Source organism: Mytilus galloprovincialis, chromosome 6 (assembly GCF_965363235.1).
Source record: "Mytilus galloprovincialis chromosome 6, xbMytGall1.hap1.1, whole genome shotgun sequence".
NCBI classification, from domain to species: domain Eukaryota; kingdom Metazoa; phylum Mollusca; class Bivalvia; order Mytilida; family Mytilidae; genus Mytilus; species Mytilus galloprovincialis.
Genome location: NC_134843.1, coordinates 64971691 through 64999295, shown reverse-complemented (window position 1 = coordinate 64999295; position 27605 = coordinate 64971691). Strand labels below are relative to the sequence as shown.

The following is a 27605-nucleotide window of genomic DNA, read 5'->3' as shown; positions in this document are numbered from 1 at the left end:
CTCAAGCAAAGCTCTGATTCCTTTCACAGATTTGGCTATACTTTTTGGACCTTTTGGATTATAGCTCTTCACCTTTTATATAAGCTTTGGATTCCAAATATTTTGGCCACGAGCATCATTGAAGAGACATATATTGTCGAAATGCGCATCTGGTGCAGGAAAATTGGTACCGTTAATGTTATTATGCTCTATAATACCATACTTGCAACTGTCAGTTATAGTCCCTGGGTGCATATAAATTTTAGTCTAATACAACAAAACATCTACAGCTTATTTCTAACTGCTTCGTCTTCAAATGAATAAAAAAAAATTTAGAGAATCTAAAGTTCATCTACAGTGTTGTTATTACATTATGATGCAAAACACACACACACACACTGGATCCAGGAGATAATTCAATTTACTATGGACCCCCCTCCCTCCCTTAAAAACAGTGATCATAGAGAGCAGAGAGCAATGAATATTATCAATCAATTAGGTAAAATGTATGCAAAAAAAAAAAATCAAGTTTATCTACAGTGTCATTGTTGCATTTGGCTAAATAAAAACACGCACACACAGAGACTAGATCCGGGAGCCTAATCAATTTGCACTAAACCTCCTCTCCTTAAAACAGTGCCCATGGAATCCTAAAACCAATTTACGTTGAACCTAGACCCCTATATTAAAATGAGAATGCCCGGGCCCGTCTTATACCACTTGCATGTACTAATTATATAGTCCTTGCTAACGAGAAAGTGTCACCGTCAAAATTCAATAAATTCAATAAGACGGAAGGTCTTACAGTTTGTACTTACAATGTAGTTGTAAACCACATAAATTATTTATATTGTTTGTGTTATTAAATGATTCCAGATATGTACATCTGACTAACAACCAATCACTTTATCTTCATTCGAAGGGAAGTATGTGCTTCTGTGACTGTGTTCCCTCTGATCAGCAAGAAATGCGTAGTCGATCAAAAACAAATGATTTCTTCTCAATTTCAGTAATTTTAATGTGACGTTCAGCACATTCATTTTGTATTTCAAATTTTATACGGTTTATGATTGTTAAAAGAAATATTTGTTTTTTTAAACTTCAAGATAAATAGGAGTGGTGGTACGTAACGATACGCTTTATGAATGTTATATAATATGCACAACCATTCAACATGATACAATTGTATACACTCACAAAGATACCCCATCGATACACAACTTACTAGCTCAAATATCACTTTTATGTTTGTTTGCAACCTCGACATTGTAGATTTAAATTCTTTATAACCTATAATAAGTTTGAAATTTTTAAATAGCAACCGTGTACTATATTGTCGATCAGCGAATTTTAATCTTCTTTTGTTACTGGTCAAAGGTAAGAAGTCATTTTTGAATTATGCAAAACGATCAAATCTTAACATAATTATTCAGTATTTAATTTGTCATATTTTGAGCATTTGTTTGCTACATCCTACATGTTTTTTTTGCTTTAAATTCACTATTGATTTGTTTTTTTGCGAAGATACAATATGTAATTGTCTATTTACGGGTGAATATACAAGTCTTTTAAAGAATAATACATGTATTTTCCGTCCCATTTTGTCAGTTACAAAGTATTTGCAAGATTTCTAATTCGGAAAAATGTAAGACACTTGACCCGTATACATGTACAACAATAGCTTACGCGTACTTACGATTTGTGATATATATATATATATATATATATGGTAATGAAATAACTTACTTGTTTAATAATTGGATAATCTTAAAACAGGAAAGGTAGTATACATGTATAGATAAACGTATTGCATGCAAGATTTAAGTGTGAAAAAATAATCTGCTTGGTTTTAACAGTGGTCAAGTTCGACACACTTATTGTAAGTGTGATAATCAGAAGGGTCATATTTAAATACATTGCCATTGATATTTAAGCTGTACATTGTAATCATACTATAGGAAATATAAAAGATGAGATCCTTTTAAAAGTGTAAATATATTGTATGAAGTTAAACTACTTTAGGTAACCTGTTCATGAGTCACACATGAATAGCAAAATTTTTAAAACCTATCAAATATATTGAGAGAGAATCTTTTTTTGCCTTTCTTATTTTAGGGGGGGAGGGGGGGTCTTTATTTCTGTATTTACTCTATATATTCATTTGCAATTATAACAATTCTGTTAACCCCGTCGAGACCCTCACAAATGTGTTATTTATTACCTAGTAAAGTCTCCTCTTTCAAGTTTGGACATATATAATTTTCAAATTGTGATAAATCTGCCACGTTATACATATAATAATACTACGCTTAAAACTGTCCGAGAGAGTTCTTCAGGTCAAATAACTACAACCTTTATCTTACTCTTAGATTATTTTTTATATTGCCTTTAACTGTTTTATAATGTATCCGCAGGGCCGTAACTAGCCTCTTTTACTAATGAGGCAAAAAAAAATTGGCGAGGGTTATGGGGGCCTTGAGCGGCCCCCAGAAGCTCTGAGAAAAATAACGCAAAATCGTGCATTCTGAGCGTTTCCCGGACTCTTTCTTACATTGAAACGAAATTAATTTTTAGCTATTTTTTTCGACAATATTCTGGTCTCAAAGCAAAAGCGTAGATTCATTGTAATTTAAGACTTTTAGGTTTTAGGGACAACATTAATAGGCCGATATGTAGGATAAACTGCAAAAATCGTATTTCTCATAATCATTAAAACCGGACCTGTCTGTCTGTCTGTTCTTGTCTTGTATTGTGCTTAGACTTTGGTGATTTTTTGTATGTCTAGATTTAAATATAGTGACAGTGCGGTTATATTCTTTAAGTACTAGTACTGCTTAAGTCGACACTTATGATCATCTTGACCTTGTTTTACGGTATTAATGATTATTACATTGTTGAAGACCATCCAGCAACTATCAAGACGAAGAACAGGAATACAAACTTTGACCAGTGATCATTTGTATTTTTTCTATGCATTGACTTTGTGTGCGATTAGGTCCAGTGCACGTTTACTCAATTTATTTTCTGTTAAAGGGTCTGAACACGACTTAATGCAAGTTTAACCCTTCAATGTAAAAGTCATATTTATGTACGTTTCGACAACAAAGTTTATAGACAGGCTGTACGTATTCCAATGGGCACTAATTGTGCCCCTTTAATAGCAGACTTGTTTTTGTACTGCTACGAATCACAGTTTATGACTAAACTCAGTAAAGACCTGTGGAAATTGCATTTTATTGATAAATTCAACAACACTTACCGTTATCTTGATGATATTTTTTCATTAAATAATCAAGAATTTTCTCAATATACTGTTGAAATTAACCCCAAAGAACTAACTTTAAATAAATCAAATTTATACGGACTGGTAATAACTATTCTTTCCTGGATTTAGATATTTCGGTTTTAAACGGGAAACTCTTCACTAAAATTTACGATAAAAGGGACGATTTTTCGTTCCATCTTACGGTGTTTATATTTCACAGCTTTTTCGCTATGCCCGTGTCTGTTGTGACGTTTTTGTTTTTAACGAACGCAATCTATGTATTATAACAGGGAACTTATTAAACCAGGGATATCGTTACCATAAATTACTTAAAACCTTTACTAAATTTTTCCATAGATATAAAGATTCGGTTTTGAAGTTTGTTTGTACCTGTAGAAAACTTATTTCAAACGGGATATCACATCCTCATTCTTACAGAAATGTTGTTAACCGTGCCCGGAAATTTAGAAATGATCCTTATAAACTTATCCCTCCTTTAAATAAACGAATTCTAAAAGGTTACCAACTCAACACTGTAATAAGATCATTGAATATTGTTTTTATTGGTAAAAATATTGATTTTAAATTAAAAGGAAATTAAAAGCAAACTAAATATTACTAGTATGTTATATATATATATATATACATTCATGGATCTACAATCTGTCGATACCTGTAACTTGGCATTGCACAAGGTCATGTTTTTCTCTGACTGTTTATGACGTCTTTACACTAAATCCATTGGATGTTGGATGTGTACGGATTGATAGTTTAGTCTTAGATGCATGATTTTTTTATTAGTTGTTAGTGGCTTTGAACTAGCTTTCAGATAACTGCAAGTACTCTCAGATCTGTTCCTATTGTCTTTTTGAGTACCCGACCAAGTCCACTTGTATTTTTGTCCATCTGATGAGTTAATAGTTATCACAGGTACCAGGATTATAATTTAGTACGCCAGACGCGCGTTTCGTCTACATAAGACTCATCAGTGACGCTCATATCAAAATATTTATAAAGCCAAACAAGTACGAAGTTGAAGAGCATTGAGGATCCAATGTTAAGCCTTTTTCAACTGATTTTTATAGTTCGTTCTTATGTTGTACTGTTATACCACTGTCCCAGGTTAGGGGGAGGGTTGGGATCCCGCTAAGATGTTTAACCCCGTCACATTATTTATGTATGTGCCTGTCCCAAGTCAGGAGCCTGTAATTCAGTGGTTGTCGTTTGTTTATGTTTTACATATTTGTTTTTCGTTCATTTTTTTTTATACAAATAAGGCCGTTAGTTTTCTTGTTTGAATTGTTTTACATTGTCGTATAGGTGCCTTTTATAGCTGACTATGCGGTATTGGCTTTGCTCATTGTTGAAGGCCGTACAGTGACCTATAGTTGTTAATGTTTGTGTCATTTTGGTCTCTTGTGGATAGTTGTCTCATTGGCAATCATTCCACATCTTCTTTTTTTATATATATGGCAATAATGTTTTTTCAAATGATTTGACATTTGTGCTCTTACTTTAATTCAAACCATGTCAGCTATCTAGTTTTATCTACAAAAAAGAGCCAGTTTTGTATTCTTTGATAGCAAGTTCAATTCACCATGCAGAAACGACCAGTTTTTTCTGTGTCCAGTAGCATCGTGTGTTCTTAAAATATTTTCTCGCACAATGTCTAGTATAGACATCGGTGGACATGCAACATTGCAAAACCACACGTTTACAAATGAAAATCAACACTCAGACTTTTGTTATAAAGTAGGACTATAAATGAACAAGGACAAACCCGGGACACAGAAGTACAAACAATTGACCATCAACTCTGAAAACTAAAACATCAGAGTGAAAATAACTTGATTCTTGCAAGACACTTTCCATGAAAACAATTTGATATGAAGACAACCTTTTGTTTCATTTTTTTTTTTTTTTTTATTTTCAACATGAGGCATTTGCCTCATTTGCCTCAATGTAGTTACGACCCTGATCCGCCTTTTCTTACCTACCCAAAAATCAGGAGTGAACGTCACTCTAGTCTAGAAAGAAACATCATTTAGTTAACACACTGTAGATGTTGAGTAAATATTCACCGGCATAAAAATTCATTTTATATTTCATCTTTTAAACTTCCGCATATTATATAACTTTCACAAAGAGTGTCGTACTTTCATACGTACTTTTCTCGATGTTAGAAAACTCTCTCTATATATATATAGAGATTACTTAATTGGAGAAGAGTAACTTAGTAACAGTTGTCATACATTTCTGCTAAAAAAAATACAATGGTTATTCTTATAGTGCGTTTTTATTATCATTACATAAATATTATTTCTCTGTTAACCCTTAAATGTATTTATTTTTCATCTTGCATCAAACGAACTTCCATTCTTCAAATCGGTCAATAGATATGAATGTATCTATTTTCATATATGTACAATCCAAAAGGAAGAAGGTGGTTTAAAATTCTATCAAGATAAAACCGTCAATCTATTCATTTATTTCTTCCTTGTAATTGTACAGTGTTTCAGTTAAATGTTTAGTTTAGGTAGGAGGAAGAATTGCATATTAAGATGAAATTTTAAACATTCAAATTATTCATCATTCAGAATATTTATAAAGACAAAAATATTTAACTATACGGTGGACTAAATAAGAAAATGGGGATATGAAAAGTAGAGCTACGTATTCTTAGGCTAGTAAAAGTAGCTATAGAGAATGTTAATCAAAATACAAACCTGATTTAATGCTTTCCCTTTAAAAAAAATTTCAGATTTCCTAATACATGTATAATAAACCACGTGAATAAACACAAAACATCTCATATTGCAAATCTACTTGTTAAAGAAGGAACAAACTTCAAAACTTGTTATCCATTTGTTAAATAAGGAACAAACTTGAAAATGCGTTATCCATTTGTTACAGAAGGAAATAGCTTAAACATCGCTTAAGAAGAAAAACAAGCATACACACTATATTAGCAATTTGTTAAAGAAGGAACAAGCTTCTCTGTTTAAAGGTTGCAAGATTTTAGTACAAGTACGTATTGTAACATATAAGATTGTAACTTTCATTTCATATACCTCAAAAGTTTATCAATTCATTTGACCAGATCCCACTATACTGTCAAACTATACTTTCAATCTAAGAAATATACTGCATGTATAATTGAGCTTCATTTTGTAATGTTATTGGGATGTAAAAGTGTTGATTTAAGAAAACATAAATTTTGTTTGAAGCGCGAAAGCGTTTTTTTTTGTGAAAGCACGTGTCATCAAGATTTCATTTCATTTTGATATGAATCTTCATTTTTGAATAACACGCAATTGTAATTAGTCAATCAAACGAACAGGTTTTTACATGCAATGTGATTAATAAATTTGAAGAAAAAAAATCCGTTATTTTGCTCTGTTATATAGCATATTGTCACGAAGCAAGCATACTATAGATTGGATAAACTTTTAAGACTGGTCTAATGCGAGGCAAATTGCTACATATTTTTCTTAATGTTATGCATAAATAAACACATCATAGATACATGAGATACCAGGACTAAATTTTGTAAATGCGCCAGACGCGCGTTTCGTCTACAAAAGACTCATCAGTGACGCTCGGATCAAAAAAAGTTAAAAAGGCCAAATAAAGTACGAAGTTGAAGAGCATTTAGGACCAAAATTCCGAAAAGTTTTGCCAAATACAGCTAAGGTAATATATGTCTGAGGTAGAAAAGCCTTAGTTTTTCAAAAAATCAAAATTTTGTAAACATTTGATTTTTAAATATAACGATATCAATGATAATTCAAGTCAGCATAAAAAGTTCTGACTACTGGGCTGGTGATACCCTCCGGGAAATAAATCTCCACCAGCAGTGGCATCGACCCAGTGGTTGTAAATAAACTCATCATAGATACCAGGACTAAATTTTGTAAATGCGGCAGACGCGCGTTTCCTCTACAAGCATGTGGAACGCGCTTTGCTATTTAGGTCCTTTTTATAATTCATACTTACAAAATGCCGCAATTTAAGTAATATTTTACAGCGTGTTGACAATACGTATTGCTTGTATTATTAAAAATAATAGCTTGACTACATTGATTAAAATAAACATGTTCAAAAAACATGTTGGCAATCATACCACATCTTTTTTATACATGTATGTCCAATTGGCGCATACAGACTTTTATATTCGAGGAATAACTGTACTGTTGTTAAAGATAAGCCATCTTTAATACGATGTTTTGACGGTCGCAAATGCAATTTTTTACTGGCAACGCGCTGTGGCTTAATTTTCCAGTTCTTTATCCATTCCTGGTCGAACACTCTTTTGGAGAACATGTCTGTTGTACATGGTATTACTGATTGGTTTGTTCTCGACCTGCCTGCCTCGAAATGTTTGACACTGAACGTTGACTTTTCAGCCAGCATTAATCACCGATTGACATGAATATCAATAATGTGGTCATTTTTATAAGTTTCCTGTTTACAAAACTTTGAATTTTTCGAAAAACTAAGGATTTTCTTATCCCAGGCATAGATTACCTTAGCCGTATTTGGCACAACTTTTTTGGAATTTTGAATTCTCTATGCTCTTCAACTTTTTACTTGTTTGGCTTTATACATATTTTGATATGAGCGTCACTGATGAGTCTTATGTAGACGAAACGCACGTCTGGCGTACTAAATTATAATCCTGGTACCTTTGATAACTAATTAATAGCATTATTATGATTCAGTAAAAAAGACGTTTTTCATTTCTTTTTGTACTTTTTTTATATCGAAAATGAAAGGAATTGTGTGGTAAGTTTATACTGAAGTGAAGTTATATTTGATGTTATAGTACGCATGACTTTATCAGCATGATTAATTGAAATAGATGAAAACACATGGTCACTTTACATATACTTTTTGGTTAAATTAGACATGAGATAAGTTTTTATAAAAAAAGAAACCACGATAATTTACATTCAATATACACCGACATGCATGTAACTGTATAATACACCTTGCGGTATGTCTAATATAATATTACATTTAATTGAAGTCTGGAGCTGGCATGTCAGTAACTGCTAGTAGTCTGATGTTATTTATGTATTATTGTCATTTTGTCTATTTTCTTTGGTTACATGTACATCTTCTGACATCAGACTCGGACTTCTCTTGAACTGAATTTTAATGTGCGTATTATTATGCGTTTACTTTTCTGCATTGGCTAGAGGTATAGGGGGAGGGTTGAGATCTCACAAACATGTTTAACCCCACCGCATTTTTGCGCCTGTCCCAAGTCAGGAGCCTCTGGCCTTTGTTAGTCTTGTATTATTTTAACGTTTAGTTTCTTGTGTACAATTTGGAGTTTATTATGGTGTTCATAATCACTGAACTAGTATATATTTGTTTAGGGGCCATCTGAAGGACGACTCCGAGAATTACTCGTTGCATTGAAGACCTGTTGGTGACCTTCTGCTGTTGTCTGCTCTATGGTCGGGTTGTTGTCTCTTTGGCACATTCCCCATTTCCATTCTCAATTTTATTTTGCATGTATCCAAATCAGAATAGGACAATATAAAAACTAAGCTTTAATGTAGTTTTTTGTGTTTTGAACAAAAAAGTAAAGAAGAGAGAGAGAAACAAATCAGATTAAATGATCAGCAATATAGGATCAACAAAACAGAGATTTTGGAAACAACTTCCATTCTCGTCTCGACTTTTGAGAGTGTCTTTAGGTTTGTCGATTATGCACATACATGTAGACCAAGGTGAGCTCCAATTTAGTAAGAAACATGAACATCAGACATATTTAACTGAATCACGACAGCTGCATGAACATAAGACATATTCAACTGAACCACGACAGCTACCCGTTTAGACTAAGAATGAAAAAGATATTCATCGTTCAATTCTAGAAATTTAAATGAGGAGATATATAATAAAATTTACACTGTTTCCCTTTATACAATCCTGTGCTACACCATAGTGTGATCGTAAACTTATACCTCGGGTTTTGGACAAATAATGCACGTCTGTTGTAAGGTGCATTAACCAAGAGTTCACATTTGTAAAGTTCATTGTTTTGCTACGCATGTCTTTTGATGTCTAAGTTAATGTTGTCATATGTCTACATGGTCTACACATTACGAGATAAAGATGCAAGATGTGACCTTGATAGCCACAAGAATCTGAAAGAGCGCATACTTATGTTTATTTTAAGCGTATGTCATACCTACAATAGTGATCCTGCACAACATCTATACTATTATTAACGCTCTTCTTGCCAATTATCATGTAGTTGTAATAATGCATCATAGTCGTGTATTAGCAACACAAACGGTGCTTCTTTAAATTAGCATCATCCTATTATAACATTTCTTTCAAGCATATTATTGTTTATATTTATCTTTTTTACTTTAGTTCTAAATATTTCACAATGAGAACGAGGAGAAGTCGATCATTGCCACGCAGCAGACGTATAGGAAGTACTTCTAATATCCGCACGAGACTTTTTAGCGATGTCCTTAGAAATAATGGTAACAGATTTACACTTTCAAATTTTCCTCGGCGTACAGTTAGCACTCCAACATCAGAAGGCCGAAAACCAATTATAGAAAGGGAAGGTAAGTCGTTTTGAAATTCAATTAATATGTCTTTTTGAAATAAATCAAATTCAACGAAAAAACATTTTCATTTCGTTTAAAACAGCGTGTAATGAAATCAATCTAAACAATTGTGAATTCTGACAATTTTGATTGTCTAAAATTCATGTCCAATGAAAGAAGTATTTAAAAAATGAAAAACTATCGCTATAGGATAGGGAACATGTTACTTGCGATTGGCGGACTCACTATGCGTGCCTTTAAAGATGGCATCGACATGCATAATGCTAATCTGAACGAAATGAGAGAAGCCGCTAAACTCAATAGTTAAGATATAGATATGCTTAGTGTCTTTGGCCCATTCGAATGGTATGCATATTTAACAACCCGTTTTTGAAATTTTAAAACATAACTAGGTATATGTTGCAATAAATGTAGTTATGAGAACTCATGAACCTACATCCTATCAATACTTAAATTGAACATGGAAGCTTGGAAAGTGTCAAAGAGACAACAACCCGACTAAAGTGCAGAAAACAGACAAACGGCGAAAAAAAACCGACTGTTTACTAATATTTCGGTATTGTACAGCGTTTCACTGTTTATGAGGTCTTGACACTAAAAACCACCAAGTTATATATGTACTGATTGATACATTTGTCTGGGATTTATATATTAGTGTAAATTTTTGTAACTAGTTTTACAGTAACTGCGAGTACTCTTATATCGGTTCTTTGTGTCTATTGTTTTTATATTATTTGATTTTGTGTGTCGTGATGATATTTCGAGTCGGGCAAATTAATTGAAACTGATGTTTACAATTTTTGTTCATGTCTGTCATAGATTTTTGTAAATAGCTATGTTTTAAATTAGGCCGTTAGTTTTCACAATTGACTTAATTCACATTTTTTATGTCGGGGCTTTTTATAGTCATCAATACGATATTGAATTTTTTTCATTGTTGAAGGCTGTACGGTGACTTATAATTGCTTATATTTATTTTTTAAACTATTGTGGATAGTTGTCACATTGACATTCATACCACATTTCCTGATATTTGTATATGATACAAGATTTCAGTGGAGATCACTTCTAACCTCTCATCAAATCTGTCAGAATCTGCCAGAAGAACTGTTCTAGGACAGTATGTAGAACTGTCATCCTGACACCTTTTAGACAGTTCTAGCTAAAACAGTCTAACCTAGAACTGATTTGGTCAGTTCTATCTAGAACTGATCCTGACAGTTCCACCCTAGAACAGTTTTAGACAGATCTACGACTAGAACAGTTGTACGATTAGAACTGATTTGGTCAGGTCTACGACTAGAATTGATTTAGTCAGTTCTATCCATAGAACAGTTTTAAGAACTCTTTGTCTTAAATATAAATAAGTCAAAAGACTATAATATATATTTGAAAGTTCTCATATAGCACTGTTTTGAAATTTCTCTAACTGCAATGACGTCATTTAGAACTGTTCTACAATCTTGACAGTTCTACGGTTAGAACTGATCTGGTCAGTTCTGCTGAGAGTTCTACGACTAGAACTGATTTGGACAGTTCTACCTAGAACAGTTTCAGACAGTTCTACCTGCAACTAATTTGGTCAGTTCTAGAACTGATTCTGATACTTGTAGTTCTACTTAGAACAGTTCTATGGTAGAACTGTTTTAGTTAGAACTGTTCTAGGGCAGTTTAGAACAGTTCTATGACAGATTATTCTGACAGTTCTAATGAGAGGTTAGAAGTGATCTCCACTGCACTTTTTTTGCAAAAGTGTAAACATATGTAACGTTATAGTAGATATGGTAATGATAACTGTATTGTCCAAGTTAGATATAAAGATAAAAGCTGGTATTATCTGTAATTTGTCTCTTAAAATGGGAATGGAAATGGGGAATGTGTCAAGCAGATAACAACCCGACCAAAAAGCAGAAACAGCCGAAGGCAAACCACACACCTGGAGACGAGCTTCAGCTAGCCCCGAAACTAAATGTGTTCTAGAATAATGAAAATGAATATCACACCAAACTCCAAAACATGGGTGGTAGAGCAAGGATGGAAAGCTGTGTTTAGTATTATTGTGAAATCACGAAAGCTGGAATCAAATTATAATACAATGTACAATTAGCGTAAAAAATATTAAAGTATGAATTAAATACATCGCATATACATTTGTATTATAAATTCTCATCGAGGCATAAAGGAAACAAGAAGCAAATGCTAATATTAATTTTGATTATATATTTTGAGATACTTTTACTTTGATTGATCTCAAGCTTTAATCTGGATCTGAGTTCTACGAATTTGGGACAATATTGCTACAGAATCATTATTTTTGAACATTAAAAAAAAAAAAAAAAGACTGATTTTGAATTAAATAATTATGATGGATTATGTCATTTTAAAAATTATCCATGTAATGCTACTAATGAATATATACATATAAATAACAACAATGACTTCGCTTTATTTTGAAGAACCTGTACCACCAGTTAAACCAGATTTGACTGTAGAAAATGTGGATTTGAATATATCTACTAACTCGAAGGAACATCACACGAATGAGTACAGCATCAGCGAGGAAGGTAGAGGTCTGATAGTGAGACGTGGACAGACATTCGATATTGCTGTTGAAGTGAATAGGGATTATGATGTAAAGAAAGATGATATAAAGTTGGTTTTCCTCGCAGGTACTATATTTACCTCATAGGTTCTTTATTGCGTTGCTTTTTTTCTGATCTACCGTATGGGATTTACTCATTGTAAAAGGGCGTTCTTATCATTATTCTAATGTTCGTATATTGTCACTATGATTTATGTATTTCTTAAACTGGTTGGCCAATTTCCAGGCTTTGTTTTCCCTCTTTTGGGTGTAAACGTCATAATGAAGGCCTCTAGGATATATTTGGTTTATATACAAAGGAGTTGTGTAATGTCTTTAAGCTTTCTCACGTGTACATTTTTTGTCAGATTGTTATCAAACTTAGCTAGATGTTTATACATGTATTCGCAATGTCTTGGACTCTGACGTGGGTATCATTGACGAATTTAGAACTATTAACGGGACTGTTTTGGAACGGTTTCGGCAAAAACGGTTCGTAATCGACAAGATCTGAGTGCAATCTGGACTCTTTCGGCAGAAAAACAGCAATGAAAAATTTCTCCAGATCATTCCCGTTCCACAGGACACCGTCCCGAATACACAGAACATTGTTAGGAGTTCGATCCGATACAGCAGAATCTGTCACGACATAGGCACGATTGTAATCCGACTAGACAAAATCGGCTGAGTTTTCCCGAATGTTACGGGACGCACCTAACTGTCGGGGCGCTTTGCCGAACTGTTCGAACTAAAACGACTGCGTTCAGACAATAATAGAACATTCCAGACACAGTCTATGGAAGAAGCGTATCGATAAAAACTTTTCTTATATCACATAGCGATATTGTATAATATCAATTGTAAATATGCAGACATTCCATGCGGAAAATGTTGTTTTCGGCAACGAAAAATTAAGAAAATACTAATTTTAAAACTTATTGCTCAAATATAAACAACAATTGAGTCTAAATATACATGCAGAAGTTAGTAGAAGCTTAAGTTTATGTCAGTGTAAAATTTGAAGTGCTGTGTTTTTCTTATATACATAAATAAACAATGCGATACTTTTAAAATATCAATGCGATACTTTTAAAATATCAATGATTCATAGAGGTGTTTTTGTTATATCAATATTAGTACCGATTAGTATCAATATTAGACTGTTGTACCCATATTTTGACAATTTTACCTATTATGTCTGTTTTGTTCACGCATCGTTGTAAATATGACAGAATTTGATGAGACTGTCATACACGTGAGAGGTGAAGTGCTATAAAACCAGGTTCAATCCACCATTTTCAAAATTTGAAAATGCCAGTACCGAGTCAGAAATATGACAGTTGTTATCCATTCGTTTGGAGTGTTTTATCATTTTATTATACCATTTGATAAGGGACTTTCGGATTTTAATTTTCCTCGGAGTTCAGTATTTTTTTTAAATTTTACTTCTTAGTAGTATTGTATGTAAATAAGCAGTTTTAAGACCATTACTTAAATTCAAATTGTTTTTGGTAACATCTTACAAATTTCTCAATTGTTTTAAGAAGCAAATCTAATCAAATAAGAGTTTAATAAACAATGCCGTAATCAAATAATCAAATAGCTAAGTATCAAAATGATTGACCTGTACTTTTGAATCTCCTTTTTTTTTTAAATTAGACCGTTGGTTTTCCTGTTTGAATGGTTTAACACTAGCAATGTTCTTGTTCCTATATAGCGTGGTGTTCGCTGTGAGCCAATGCTCCGTGTTTAAGGACTACACTACCAGGATTTCTGAAATTTGGTTTCAGGCTTGATATAAGTCAGCTATACTGTGTGATGCGTTTTCAGATTCATCACTCGACAACTTCCTGTTTACCGAACACTTGTATCATTTTTACACCTGATAGCCAAGTTGAAAATTTTTCGTCACATTTTTCTCAGGAACTTCAGTACCAGGATTTCTGATATTTGGTTTCAGACTTGATATAAGTCAGCTATACCGTGTGATGCGTTTTCAGATTCATCACTCGACAACTTCCTGTTTACCGAACACTTGTATTATTTTACACATGATAACCAAGTTGAAAATTTTTGTCACATTTTTCTCAGGAACTACAATACAAGGATTTCTGAAATTTGGTTTCAGGGTTTATATAAGTCTGCAATACTGTGTGATGCGTTTTCAGATTCATCACTCGACAACTTCCTGTTTAACGAACACTTGTATGATTTTACATATGATAGCCAAGTTGAAAATTTTCGTCACATTTTTCTCAGGAATTACTATACAAGGATTTCTGAAATTTGGTTTCAGGATTTATACAAGTCAGCTATACCGTGTAATGCGTTTTCAGATTCATCACTCAACAACTTCCTGTTTACCGAACACTTGCATATTTTTACACTATTAAAATTATCCACTTGCGGCGGGGTTATCATCAGTGAGCAGTAGCTCGCAGTTTCACTTGTTTTGAGCTGTATTGGATTGGATTGTTTGAATGAATGTTTCTTTTAAGTAATGATATTTTTTGTCTATTTCGATATTACCAAGGTGGATAGACTATAGCAGTGTGACCAGTAAATTAGAATCTAATAGGTCGGTAGACGTATTTGCAACCGCTTTTAAATTCCGCCATTGCATCATCACTTCAAATAGAATTATAAAAAAGAAGATGTGGTAAGATTGCCAATGAGACAACTGTCCACAAGAGACCAAAATAACACAGACATTAAAACAATTATAGGTCGCCGTACGGCCTTCAACAATGGACAAAGCCCATACCGCATAGTCAGCTATAAAAGGCCCCGATAAGACAATGTAAAACAATTCAAACGAGAAAATAACGGCCTTATTATATAAAAGAAAAATGAACGAAAAACAAATATGTAACACATAACCAAACGACAACCACTGAATTACAGGCTCCTGACTTGGAAAAGGCACATACATAAATAATGTGGCGGGGTTAAACATGTTAGTTAGTTGGTTAAACCATGTGATTGAAAACAATAGACTGAACAGGTTGTTAACACTTTCAACTATCAATAGGGTCAAGCAACATTTTCGGAATGATAAGTTCATGTAAGCGTTAATTGTGTTACAATTACGAAATTTTAGTGATGTTGATCCCAAAACAATGAACTGGTCATGATCTAAGTTTGTGAATTATGTTTGCAGTTTTCTTGACATATGCATTGTGACGTGTCATCGTATTAATTCTATATTAGAAAACTATAGCAGTTATATTAGAAAAGTATCGCATTCATAAATTTTTGATATTAAAAAAATCATCGCTATGATATAAGACAAATATCGCATTGATATTTTAAAATATAGCAGTATCGTTGACTTATAGTTGATTTTGGTGTAGCAAACACTTGAATTCATCTCAATTGCATTCCATTGAATTTGCTACATGATATTTATAGAATGTGTACATCTACAAATGATAAATCGTGCATTTATGTTTCATTTATTCAATAATTCAATTTTCTCGTTTAAATACACATTGCTTGTTATTACATAAAATAACTCATGAAAATTATACACCAGACGTATATAATGTTAAATGTCACCCTGTTTTAAGAAAAGAGTCATTACTTTATACCGAGAAATCTGCCTTTCTTCGTACAAATGCTAACATTCGTCTGAAATTTCCCACAATGCAACTCGTTGATATAAGACAATGTCGCTCGTTGATATAAGAAAAACTTTTATCGAATCGCTTCTTCCATAGACTGAGACAATTGAGGATACTAATCCGACTTTTTTCACTTTTCGTGTCGTATCGCGGTCTGATTTCAAACGGGAGCAATAATCGGCAATGTGTGAACCCCGCATTATGCCCGTTGTAAATACCTACTATATGGAAACTTGCATTATAATTGCTATCACTTTTAAATCCGCCTTGCATCAACAATTAATAATAATATATATATTTTAGTAAAGATAAAAAAAAAAAAACACAACTTTGTAAATCAGTACTGATCAACTATATATGAAAAGAGTTATGCTTCTTCTCAAAACTAGGAAGAGAATAAAGAAAGTTGCATTGTGAGGGCTTTTCCTTTAAAGCTAACATATCTTTAAGATATATATATTATTATGTAAAAGGTGTCAAAGAACAAAAACATTTTTTTTTTGCAATTGCCCTTGAACAGATAAAATATGTGCAAGGTGGAGGATATTGTATGTTTTTGTATAAAATTTATTTTTTGAACTGAAATTAGTTCATTGTGAATAATTTCTTAGAAAATAAAGAACATATCAATACATAGAAATTTCGTAAGAAGTCATTTTATCTAGAAAATCGCAAACTCATACTTCTGCACAGACTTTTTGAATATTGTTTTGTGGACGTGAAGGTTTGAGTGCAAATATACGCATATATATACAGAAAAGCAATATTTGTTTTCAGGAGATAATCCGTCACCAACAAAAGGGACACGTGTTAGTCTCATTCTCTCAGATAAAGACACTAAGAAAGAATGGGGAGCATGGATCTTAAAGAACGAAAAGAAAAGATTGTCTATCAGGATAAATACTCCACCTACTTGTTTTGTTGGGATATGGAAGCTGCAGATAGAAACTATCGTGAAATCTGATAACAAGACAATAGTATTTGATATGTGTCATGATCAAAATATATACCTTCTATTCAACCCTTGGTGTAAAGGCAAGTCTTATGTGATGTATAGCTCAATTTGTATATGGCCTTACTCTTTGTTTTTAGCTCACTAAGCCAACAGGGCCAAATGAGCTTTTCTCATCACTTGTAGTCCGTTGTCCGTTATATTTTACAAAAATCTTCTCTGAAACTACTCGACCAAATTTAACCAAACTTTGCCACAACAATGATTGGGGAATCTAAATTTAAATATGTGTCCGATGACCCGGCCAACCGACCAAGATGGCCGCCATGGCTTAAAATAGAACAAAGGGGTAAAATAAAGAGTTAGGGGAGGGTTCGGATCCCGCTAACATGTTTAACCCCGCCACATTTTGTATGTATGTGCCTGTCCCAAGTCAGGTGCCTGTTTTTCAGTGGTTGTCGTTTGTTGATGTGTTACATATGTGTTTTTTGTTTATTTTTTATGCCCCACCTACGATAGTAGAGGGGCATTATGTTTTCTGGTCTGTGCGTCCGTTCGTCCGTCCGTCTGTTCGTTCGTTCGTTCGTTCGTCCGTCTGTCCCGCTTCAGGTTAAAGTTTTTGGTCAAGGTAGTTTTTGATGAAGTTGAAGTCCAATCAACTTGAAACTTAGTATACATGTGCCCTATGATATGATCTTTCTAATTTAAATGCCAAATTAGAGTTTTGACCCCAATTTTACGGTTCACTGAACATAGAAAATGATAGTGCAAATTTCAGGTTAGAGTTTTTGGCTTCAGGTTAAAGTTTTTGGTCAAGGTAGTTTTTGATGAAGTTGAAGTCCAATCAACTTGAAACTTAGTATACATGTGCCCTATGATATGATCTTTCTAATTTAAATGCCAAATTAGAGTTTTGACCCCAATTTTACGGTTCACTGAACATAGAAAATGATAGTGCAAATTTCAGGTTAAAGTTTTTGGCTTCAGGTTAAAGTTTTTGGTCAAGGTAGTTTTTGATGAAGTTGAAGTCCAATCAACTTGAAACTTAGTATACATGTGCCCTATGATATGATCTTTCTAATTTAAATGCCAAATTAGAGTTTTGACCCCAATTTTACGGTTCACTGAACATAGAAAATGATAGTGCAAATTTCAGGTTAAAGTTTTTGGCTTCAGGTTAAAGTTTTTGGTCAAGGTAGTTTTTGATGAAGTTGAAGTCCAATCAACTTGAAACTTAGTATACATGTGCCCTATGATATGATCTTTCTAATTTTAATGCCAAATTAGATTTTTACCCTATTTCACGGTCCATGGAACATGGAAAATGATTGAGTGGGGCATCCGTGTACTTTGGACACATTCTTGTTGTACATAAATTAGGCCGTTAGTTTTCTCGTTTGAATTGATTTACATTTGTCATTTCGGGGTCTTTTATAGCTGATTATGCGGTATGGGCTTTGCTCATTGTTGAAGTCCGTACTGTAACAGTAGTTGTTAATTTCTGTGTCATTTGGTCTCTTGAGGAGAGTTGTCTCATTTGCAATCATACCACATCTTCCTTTATTTGGCTAGTATCTCTGGAACCAAAGCACTTAGAGCCAATCTTAAAAAAGTAAAAATGTTTATCAGGTCAAGATCTATCTGCCCTTAATGTTTAAAACAAATTCAACAACCCGTTGGTTGGTTGCTGCCCCTGAATTGGTATTTTTTGGAAATTTTGCAGTTTTTGGTTATTTATTTATCTTGAATATTATAATAGATAGAGATTAACCGTAAACAGCAATAATGTTCCGTAAAGTAAGATCTTCAAATAATTCAACATATTGTCTTATAGTAACAAAGGTTTTACAATTTTTCGTAAATGACTGTTATCTTACAAAAATCTTCTCCTCTGAAACTACTCAGACAAATTTAACCAAACGTAGCAACAATCACAACATTTGGTCATTAAATTTTAAAAAATGTGTCCGATGACCCTGCCTGCCAACCAACATGATCGACATGACTAAAAATAGAGCACAGAGGTAAAATGCAGTATTTGGCTTATATTTCTTAAACTAAAGCATTTAGAGCAAAATGCAAAATGGTCAATTGACCCTTTAAGGAGTTTAAGCCCTTTACAGTAAATTTTTAACATTTTTTCGTAAATTTTCGTAATCTTTTAGCAAAGTCTTTTTAATTTGTTTTGTTATTTGAATGATGATTTTGTTATTAACGTGATATTTTCCATAATACCTACATTACTAGAAATACACGGAATATTTGCTTTTTTTTTCGAATTCACAGTCTAGCTTTCAATAACACTTTTACATTATCTTCAGTAAACTTTTTTCGATAAAGCATTGCAAAAATAATGTTGCCAAATCTCTTCATATCACAGGGCATGGTTTGTGTTGCGACCTGTGCTCTCTGGTTTTCCTGATCAGCAACACAATTTTAATGTTAACATTTAATTTGTTTTTATAGACGATCAAGTTTACCTTCATGAACAAGATTTGCTGAATGAATACATTTTAAACGACAAGGGAAGAATCTATGTCGGAAACCAGAAGTCCATGAATGGAAGAAAATGGAACTTTGGACAGGTAAACCTAGTTAATGCTATAGTACAATATAATAAAAAAAACCCGTCGCGTTGACCTATGTGTTTAACATTTACATCTTAATTTATCAAACCTTTATGAATACTTATGAACGTAGAGACAAGCTCTGCATGTATGATTTAACACACACTCTCAAACTAAGAAACATAAAAGTGGTGTGTAAAAATTACAATAATATTTCAAAATATCATTTTCTAATTAAAATAAAACAAACGAAAACATATTATTCTTTACATTTTATGAACAGTTTAAAGCATAAAGTATTGGGATTTGTTTAAGATATATAACTGATTATTATACATGAAAAGTTGTTTAATTTAAACATTCGTTTTGTCGTTGTGCAGTCTCCAAACAAACAAGTTGCATGCTCCCCAATAATGACTTTTATCATCATGTTCATTGAAGCAATAACAGTCCAACAATTCTTACTGAATGATTGTAGAAAATCATTCGAGATGTTTAAAATGACACTCTGCCTAAGAATCAGGCAGTGGTAAAAACATGACATCAAAAACCAACTCAAGGTTCAGAATGTGTAATGATGCAAGAATATAACATTTGTTTCCTTTTCCTGTTTTGGTGTTTCAAGATATATTTTGGTTGAAACACACTAGAAATTACCAATTAAGGTAATGTGTTTGCTATCATTCTATCCATAAGTTGTCTGGCGTGTGTAAATATTGTGTAATTTGGTTTTATTTGTATTTTGTTTTTTTTTAACAGTTTGAAAAAGATATTCTTGATTGTGCCATGTATCTGCTAGACAGTAATGTATCACTCTGGTCTACTAGAGGAGATCCAGTCAAAATGGCAAGAAAAATATCAGCACTGGTAGGTTTTGGAGTTTAGTGTGACGTCCATTATAATTGAGCTAGTACATATTTTATTTAGGTGCCAGCTGAAGCCCGTCTCCGGATGCGGGATTTTCTCGCTGTGTTGATGACCCATTGGTGGCCGTCGGCTGTTTTCTGCTGATTTGTCGGGTTGTTGTCTGTTTGACACATTCCCCATTTACATTTTCAATTTAAGTTGAGTACAATCATGTTTACTTGAGCTTCGGACACATGAAATTTATAACGTGTTGTTTTCACTTTAGATATTTTATTGAGATGCTCTGTCATTTACGTAATTCTCAGATCTCCTTTAAAAATGTATAATGTGTAGTTAAAAAAAGGGAAGAGTAGTCCAAATAACAACCAGAACAAACTTATCGAAGAATAACAGATAATTTCACTACAAAAAGACTAAAGAGGAAATGCACAAAAATTCGAAGAGGAGCAGCAGCATAAAAAAAAAAGAAGAAAAAAAAGAAGAAGAAAAAAAAAGAAGATAAAAGTTAGATGAAATCAGGTGCTCTAAAAGTTCAACACATCTTAAGTCAGTTGTCAGTTTTTGCTATTTATTTTTAAGTAGCAGAATGTGTATCAAGTAAACAATGGAATGTAAGTAACCGAGGGTATCACCAGCCCAGTAGCCAGTACTTTGCTAATGGATTGGAAATACGGATACTGTTTGATTAAAATTTGCTGTCATAATATTTTTGAAATTATTTTAAGTTAATAAACATATCTCCTCATTTAAAGCTCCGACTCCTTGTCTTTTGCTTTATTTAGGTCCTTTTTTGTTTGATCCGATTGAAAACATTTGTATTAAATTTTGAATATTAAAATATTTAGGCCTCGACCATCACAGAAGCGACATTAACGAAAATGCGCATCTGGTGCATTCGAATTGGTACCGTTTATGCGATTACATTGTTTTGTCGTGTTTGGTTTTTATTTCTCTCGACCTTATCAGTTTGTCATGGACTTATGAGTCTAAAAATATCTTGGGTGCCTTCCATTACTCTTTCAACATTGTTCTTCAACAACTCAACAACAGTCGGTTTGGAATCAGTGCCAACCAGTTTTATTTCGAAAATGATCAACAAACACAGTTCAGAATGATTTACTATAATAATTTAAAATGTTATATTTCTCTCTCAGGCAAACGGTTCAGATGAATATGGTGTTTTAGAGGGAAACTGGTCAGGTGATTACGATGGTGGAAAGTCGCCATTGCATTGGGTTGGGAGTATTGCCATTTTACAAGAATATTATAAAACTAAAGAGACTGTATGTTATGGGCAATGCTGGGTTTTCTCTGGAATTACAACAACTCGTAAGTTAAAACCTCTTCATTATACGTTTTTTTTATATTGTATCTCAAATGTATGGAGTGGAAAATATATACAATAAAAATATTTCGGAAACATCAAATCATATACGCACGGGTTTCAAAAACAGGAAGAAATGATTCTCTCCTATGTCGTAGTGATTAATAAAGGAGAGAGTTCGGTATTGCTCCTGTATGACTCTTACTTCTTACTTAAATTTGAAACTCGAATTCACATACCATTATCATAATGAATAATGGATAGAACTACCCTATGATGACTATTCGGTAAATCTATCAATCAGCCTTCTTTTTTCTGGCCTCATAAATAGAACAAATTTTGATATTATTAAAAATGAAGTGGTTTTCGGACCAGGAATACTCAGCGCATACGTCGACAACAAAGATATTTTGACATTTTGTGTGTTGAATAAAGGCAACAGTAGTTCAATAGTCATAATTCGATTAAACAAAAACAAATCCGGAAAGCAATCTAAACACATCACATAGCTGACTTGAATGCACTCTATGTGAAGTAGGCCTAAATGTTGACGATGTTGTCATCTTTCACGAAAATTACGATTTCGGCCGTTTTGGGGTGTAAATGGCGACGTTTTGTAAGGAAAACCTGACAAAAAGCATTCATATTTTACATGCATAATCATTAACTTGAAATGTTTTTCATCTTAAACAATCGCCATAATATTCGAGGCAAAATAGTTCCCAAACCGAACCTATTACTTTTACCCTTTTCCGAATCTGTACTGTATTTGGTATTTGTCATGCAATATTAAATTATATTTAAAAATATTAAGTTGCATAATATTTATGTTTTAAATTGTAGAAAGTCCCATTGCTTGGACAATGACATTTTTTCTTTTTATCTTTACCAAAATTATAATACGACAAATGTAAAACTCACTATGTATCATGAACATATGCACACGACGTTAAGCATTTAATTCATTGAGGTAAATAGTTATATGCTCTGTTGTTTTAATAGAAAAATCAAAATGTTAGCAAACAAGTGACGGCCCAAACAAATATTAAAATTACTAACACCGTTCAAAAAGACATTTAAAAGTCCAAATAAAAAAGCAAGTATTTTTGATACTAGTACATATCAAAATATGAGTACCATCATGTGAAGAGAATAATGGACGGATGTACTAAAAAGACATCGACAACCACGGACGTACGAATGATGGCGGCGAAGAATACAACCACTTGGTGAATAAGGATAAAAGATTTAGGTGGAAAATAAGTTTTGTATTTTCCAATTTCTTCATTCGATCAATAGAAGTGTGGTTAAATTATACAATGTAATTTTGATCCCTAAGAACATACACAGACAAAAAATCCTTTTCACTCTTGTACATAAAAATACTTAAAATTCATGATACCAACATATTGACAACATTTCATTATCTTATTTTCCATTTACAAGAATTTTAATTAACAGTTTGTAGAACTCTTGGTATACCAGCAAGAAGTGTGACAAATTTTGCATCTGCACATGATTGTGATGGTTCTATTTCTATTGACAATCACTTTGATTCGACAGGAGACTCATTAGAAGAACTTAATGATGATAGCGTTTGGTAAGTGAAACATCACGTCTTCTATACATTTGCAAACAAGCGAATTGAATGCATGATAAATCTGAAAGTTGCTTTAAAAATTTTAAGGTACAACCTACCATTAACAAGCATATCTTCATTTTTATTTTTAAGTAACATTCACCCTTCGAATATTTTACAGACGCCATCACGAGTTTGGTACTTTTATTGAATATTTGTTACACAAATGACAACGGACACGTTCTATTTTTCGAAACCACGATCCGGTCTGCTTTTTCTCGAATGGGACGTACCGAATTAGACAAATCTCCGGTGTATTCTTTCATAATCAAAACGCTAGGTTTCACAGTTGGAGCAGGATCTGATTACAAACATAACCTCAAAGACCGAAGACTGAGCAGGGACACCATAAAAACGGAGGGTGATTGCAGATGCTACGGAATGCTTTTAGACTGATATCTGTCTTGTAGTCGTTTTTCGTATTTTGCAATGGCAGTGTCAGTTCGTTTTCAACTTTTGAGGTTAACTATCGCCCGGTATCTTACGTCTCTGTTTCACAGATAGGTATAAAAATAATTGTGTACTACAATAGATTAGCTGTGTGAAGCGAAAGATTTCACTTTGACCTTTCGAACGCACAATCAAGTAAAAAGATTCTGAAATATAACTGAAATAATTTAATAATTCAATGCGGTCTTAAAAAATTAGAATAAACTTATACCTTTAATTAAGCTATAAAGACCTAGAGATATCACGTTATCATTCTCAGAAATCACTTCCTAATGTGTTTACATCGACCTTTGTTATCGCTAAAATAATTCGACTAAAGAGACACGAATGGACGAAAATTTAAGGCGATTGCAAAATACCGAGCTAAATTTTTTTAATTGTAAAAACTGAATCAAAGTGTTGATTACTAAAACTTCTGTTTATAATATCCATTTATGACAACAGTAAAGAGATGATTATTTCGGTAATATCACATTCTAAAAAAATAAATAAAAAAACCTGTTTATTAGGAATTGCAGAAAACGTTCTCCATACATTTATTGGTTCCTACACACACAAAGAAATACTTATTATCATATATGAATACATGTATATAATTTTGTAAACATTTTTTAATTTAAGGAATTTTCATGTATGGAACGATGTATGGATGGCAAGGCCAGATCTTCCAAAAGGCTATGGCGGATGGCAAGCTATAGATGCTACACCACAAGAAGCCAGCAATGGTAAGGTTAAATAAGTTTTTCAATGCTCATCTTTAAAGAGCTGCGAACATTATTTAAACCTGTATTTGAAATATTAGAAAGTGTTCTTCTATTAAATTCGGTCATGGTTTTTTGTAAGGTTTTTTTTTCTGGAGGGATTTTAGAGATGTATCTTTAAAAGCTTTCCTTTTCCATTGTTAGAAAAATAAACCAGAAAATTATAAAACCCTATTTGTGGTTTGCGCTTTTTGGTTTTTCTATTAACTGAAAATAAGTGCCATCATCCATGTTGAATTCATAATTTTTTTAAACTTCAAGCGATTCGTTAATTCGAAAATAGCTTGCAATACGATATGAACACCTTCACAAAATGAACTGTAGATTGCGTGAATATATTTTATTATTGTGAGTTGTTGTGTTGCTATGTTATTGACGTACATTCCATATGTTCTTAATGTTAAGTTGTTACCTGCAATGGTTACAATCAAATTTCCACGAAATTTTACAAAAGATATTTAAATTTCAACATTTTTTTTTTGTGATTTTGTAAGTTCGTGTCAGGATTTCTTCGTACAGGGTTGCTGAAAGGGGAAGCTATTAAACAAAGAGGATAACCGGATTTGTACTTATATGAGCAACACGACGGGTGTTATTTAATGAGCAGGATCTGCCTACCCTCCCGTGCACCTGACATCAATTCCGATATTTGATTGTGGTTGTGTTGCTCCGTCTTTAGTTTTTCTGTATTGTAGTTGGTGTACTGTTGTTAGTCTTTTGGTCTTTTTCCTTTTTTTGGTCATGGCGTTGTCAGGTTTATTTTTCAATTGATGAGTTTGAATGGTCCTTTGGAATGGCTTCTATTTTACAATTCACTGAAAAACGTATATGATATTGCGATCTCTATTGAAATTTAAGACAGCATACACATGGGAAATTAACATTTTTGTGCGTCTTTTAAAAGCATTTTTCTGGATTGATCTGTGATCTTCACCAGTAGCGCTCGACCCTAAACACTTAAAAGCCAGTGAGGTATAAATGCGTAGCATATTATGATGTTTGACATTGCATTGGTTCTCTAATACAGAACAATCTATAAAATATATAATTGATAAAAGAAAATGTTTTTGTGATATCACATGTATTACTTTTATTGATGTAGATATATTAGAAAATTATTGTAATTTGTAAACCGCAATGTATTATCCCAGGTATATATCAATGTGGACCTGCACCATTAGCAGCCATTAAAACCGGTGAGGTCTACCTTCCTTTTGATACACCATTTGTCTTCGCTGAGGTCAATGCAGATAAAGTTTTTTGGCAAATGACTGAAACTGGTGATCTAAAGAATATTGGACTTCAAAAACACAGGTAACCAGCACCGACACCCTTTTTTGGAAAATAAATTTGGTGTGTTTTATATAGACAGTAAAGCATCGTATAAGTATACATTTAAATACCTGTTTTTTGTTTCAACTAAAATAAAAAATCTCAAAACGAACCAAAAATATAAAAAAACAAAGAAATATCAAAGGTTTCTGAGCTAGAAATAGTTATAAAAGGTATTTTCTTGCTCATGATTACAGCTATATGAATTTTATAGATATTTTACTGTTTATTTTTATTATTAATAATTTTGAATTTATATGTCTTAAATATCTACCTCTTGTGTTTGAGTAAAAAGTAAAAAATTGCAAGAGCTGTAAAAAAATATTTTGCGATCTCCCTAATGGCATAACACGCCCATTAGTAGGCACTCCGGAGTTGAAATGAATTGTCATTGATATGGTCATATTTCTAAATTAACTGTTTGCACAACTTTTAGTTTTTTCGAAATACCACAGGAATATATTACCTTGAGTAAGCTATATATAGCCAAACATTTCGAAATTTTGGATTCTCAATGCTCTTTAACTTCGTACATTATTGGCCTTTTAAACGTTTTTACTAGAGCGTGACTAATGTGTCTTTTGTAGGCAAAACGTGCGTTTTGCGTACAACAACGATTTTAATCCTGGTATCTACAATGTGTTTGTCCTACGTCTCAAAATAAATTGAATAAAATGTTATTCTATTAAAATTGGTCGTTTATCATTTCAGCATAGGAAAACATATAAGTACACATTTACCAACAGGGAAACCACTGGGAAATTGGGAAACATTCTGTTATGATAGATATCGCGAGGATGTGACCAATCAGTATAAACACCAAGAAGGTAAACATTAGAGGTTTAGAGGGTAACAAAAACAACAACACGTCGAAACTTGCATGAAGGACACTTTGTTCATGCGAATTCCTCCTCATTTTTTGTTATTTTGTATTGATTTGTGTCTTATAAAGGGATTTAGGCAATTTAAACATCAATAAATTACTGTCGCCTTCCTTTGTGGTATACAAAAAGCGTGAATTGTGTCTTTGAAATTTACAAGCAATCAGTATACTGCATAACCAATATACAAAGCTTATAAGAAATTTATTTAAGGAATGACTGTAATTTTTTTCTGTTTTATGAAGAAATAGCATAAAAAATGTAGTGCACCCTGAATAATCTACATAGTGGGTTATTTAAAATGTGCACCTCATTTTGCCTAATATTTCTAATAGACAGAAAATCTGTTACAGTCATTCCTTATAATTTGATCTAAGGAGTAAATTTTGAAAAAAAAATATAGGCGTCACGGTCACATGACAAAATTATGTCTATGAGCTGATAGACAAAATCATTTTCAGTCAATCGATGTTACATCCAAAATTAAATGATCAATCTTTTGATTTAATCATTTTTGTTTTATTTTATGAGTTTTTCCAAAACAAAGAAAGTTTTCTATTTACTGCCATTAGTTTTTAATTTTTGTCATTGTTTCTTTCTTGTTGATTTTCGAGGTTTGAACATCGGTATACCACCATCGCCTGATTTTGCATTACACAAATAGCGTGTTTGAAATGGACAAATTATCGTTATACGAAAGCTAATAAGAAAATGATATTTAACTTTTGATTGTATTATTGTATGAGTTTAGTGAGTTTTTCAAATATAACGACAGTTGTCTTTGA

The 27605-nt window shown here is 32.8% G+C and overlaps 1 protein-coding gene across 2 annotated transcripts in view; it reads left to right on the top strand.

The window, feature by feature from the left end:
- The first annotated feature begins 1239 nt into the window (after nucleotides 1-1239).
- The window catches only part of LOC143080112 (hemocyte protein-glutamine gamma-glutamyltransferase-like), a 33141-nt gene continuing 6775 nt past the window's right edge, over nucleotides 1240-27605 (top strand). Inside the window, exons 1-11 of one of the 2 annotated variants that reach the window (XM_076255795.1) lie at nucleotides 1240-1356; nucleotides 9638-9840; nucleotides 12300-12512; nucleotides 16825-17082; nucleotides 19466-19584; nucleotides 20326-20433; nucleotides 21588-21762; nucleotides 23219-23357; nucleotides 24468-24571; nucleotides 25759-25921; nucleotides 26651-26766. In XM_076255795.1, coding sequence (XP_076111910.1) covers nucleotides 9654-9840; nucleotides 12300-12512; nucleotides 16825-17082; nucleotides 19466-19584; nucleotides 20326-20433; nucleotides 21588-21762; nucleotides 23219-23357; nucleotides 24468-24571; nucleotides 25759-25921; nucleotides 26651-26766 — 1582 coding nt within the window. In that variant the 5' untranslated portion in view covers nucleotides 1240-1356; nucleotides 9638-9653. Of the gene's footprint in view, nucleotides 1357-6134; nucleotides 6272-9637; nucleotides 9841-12299; nucleotides 12513-16824; nucleotides 17083-19465; nucleotides 19585-20325; nucleotides 20434-21587; nucleotides 21763-23218; nucleotides 23358-24467; nucleotides 24572-25758; nucleotides 25922-26650; nucleotides 26767-27605 lie in introns of those variants that run through there. The other variant, XM_076255794.1, reaches the window with a different exon arrangement.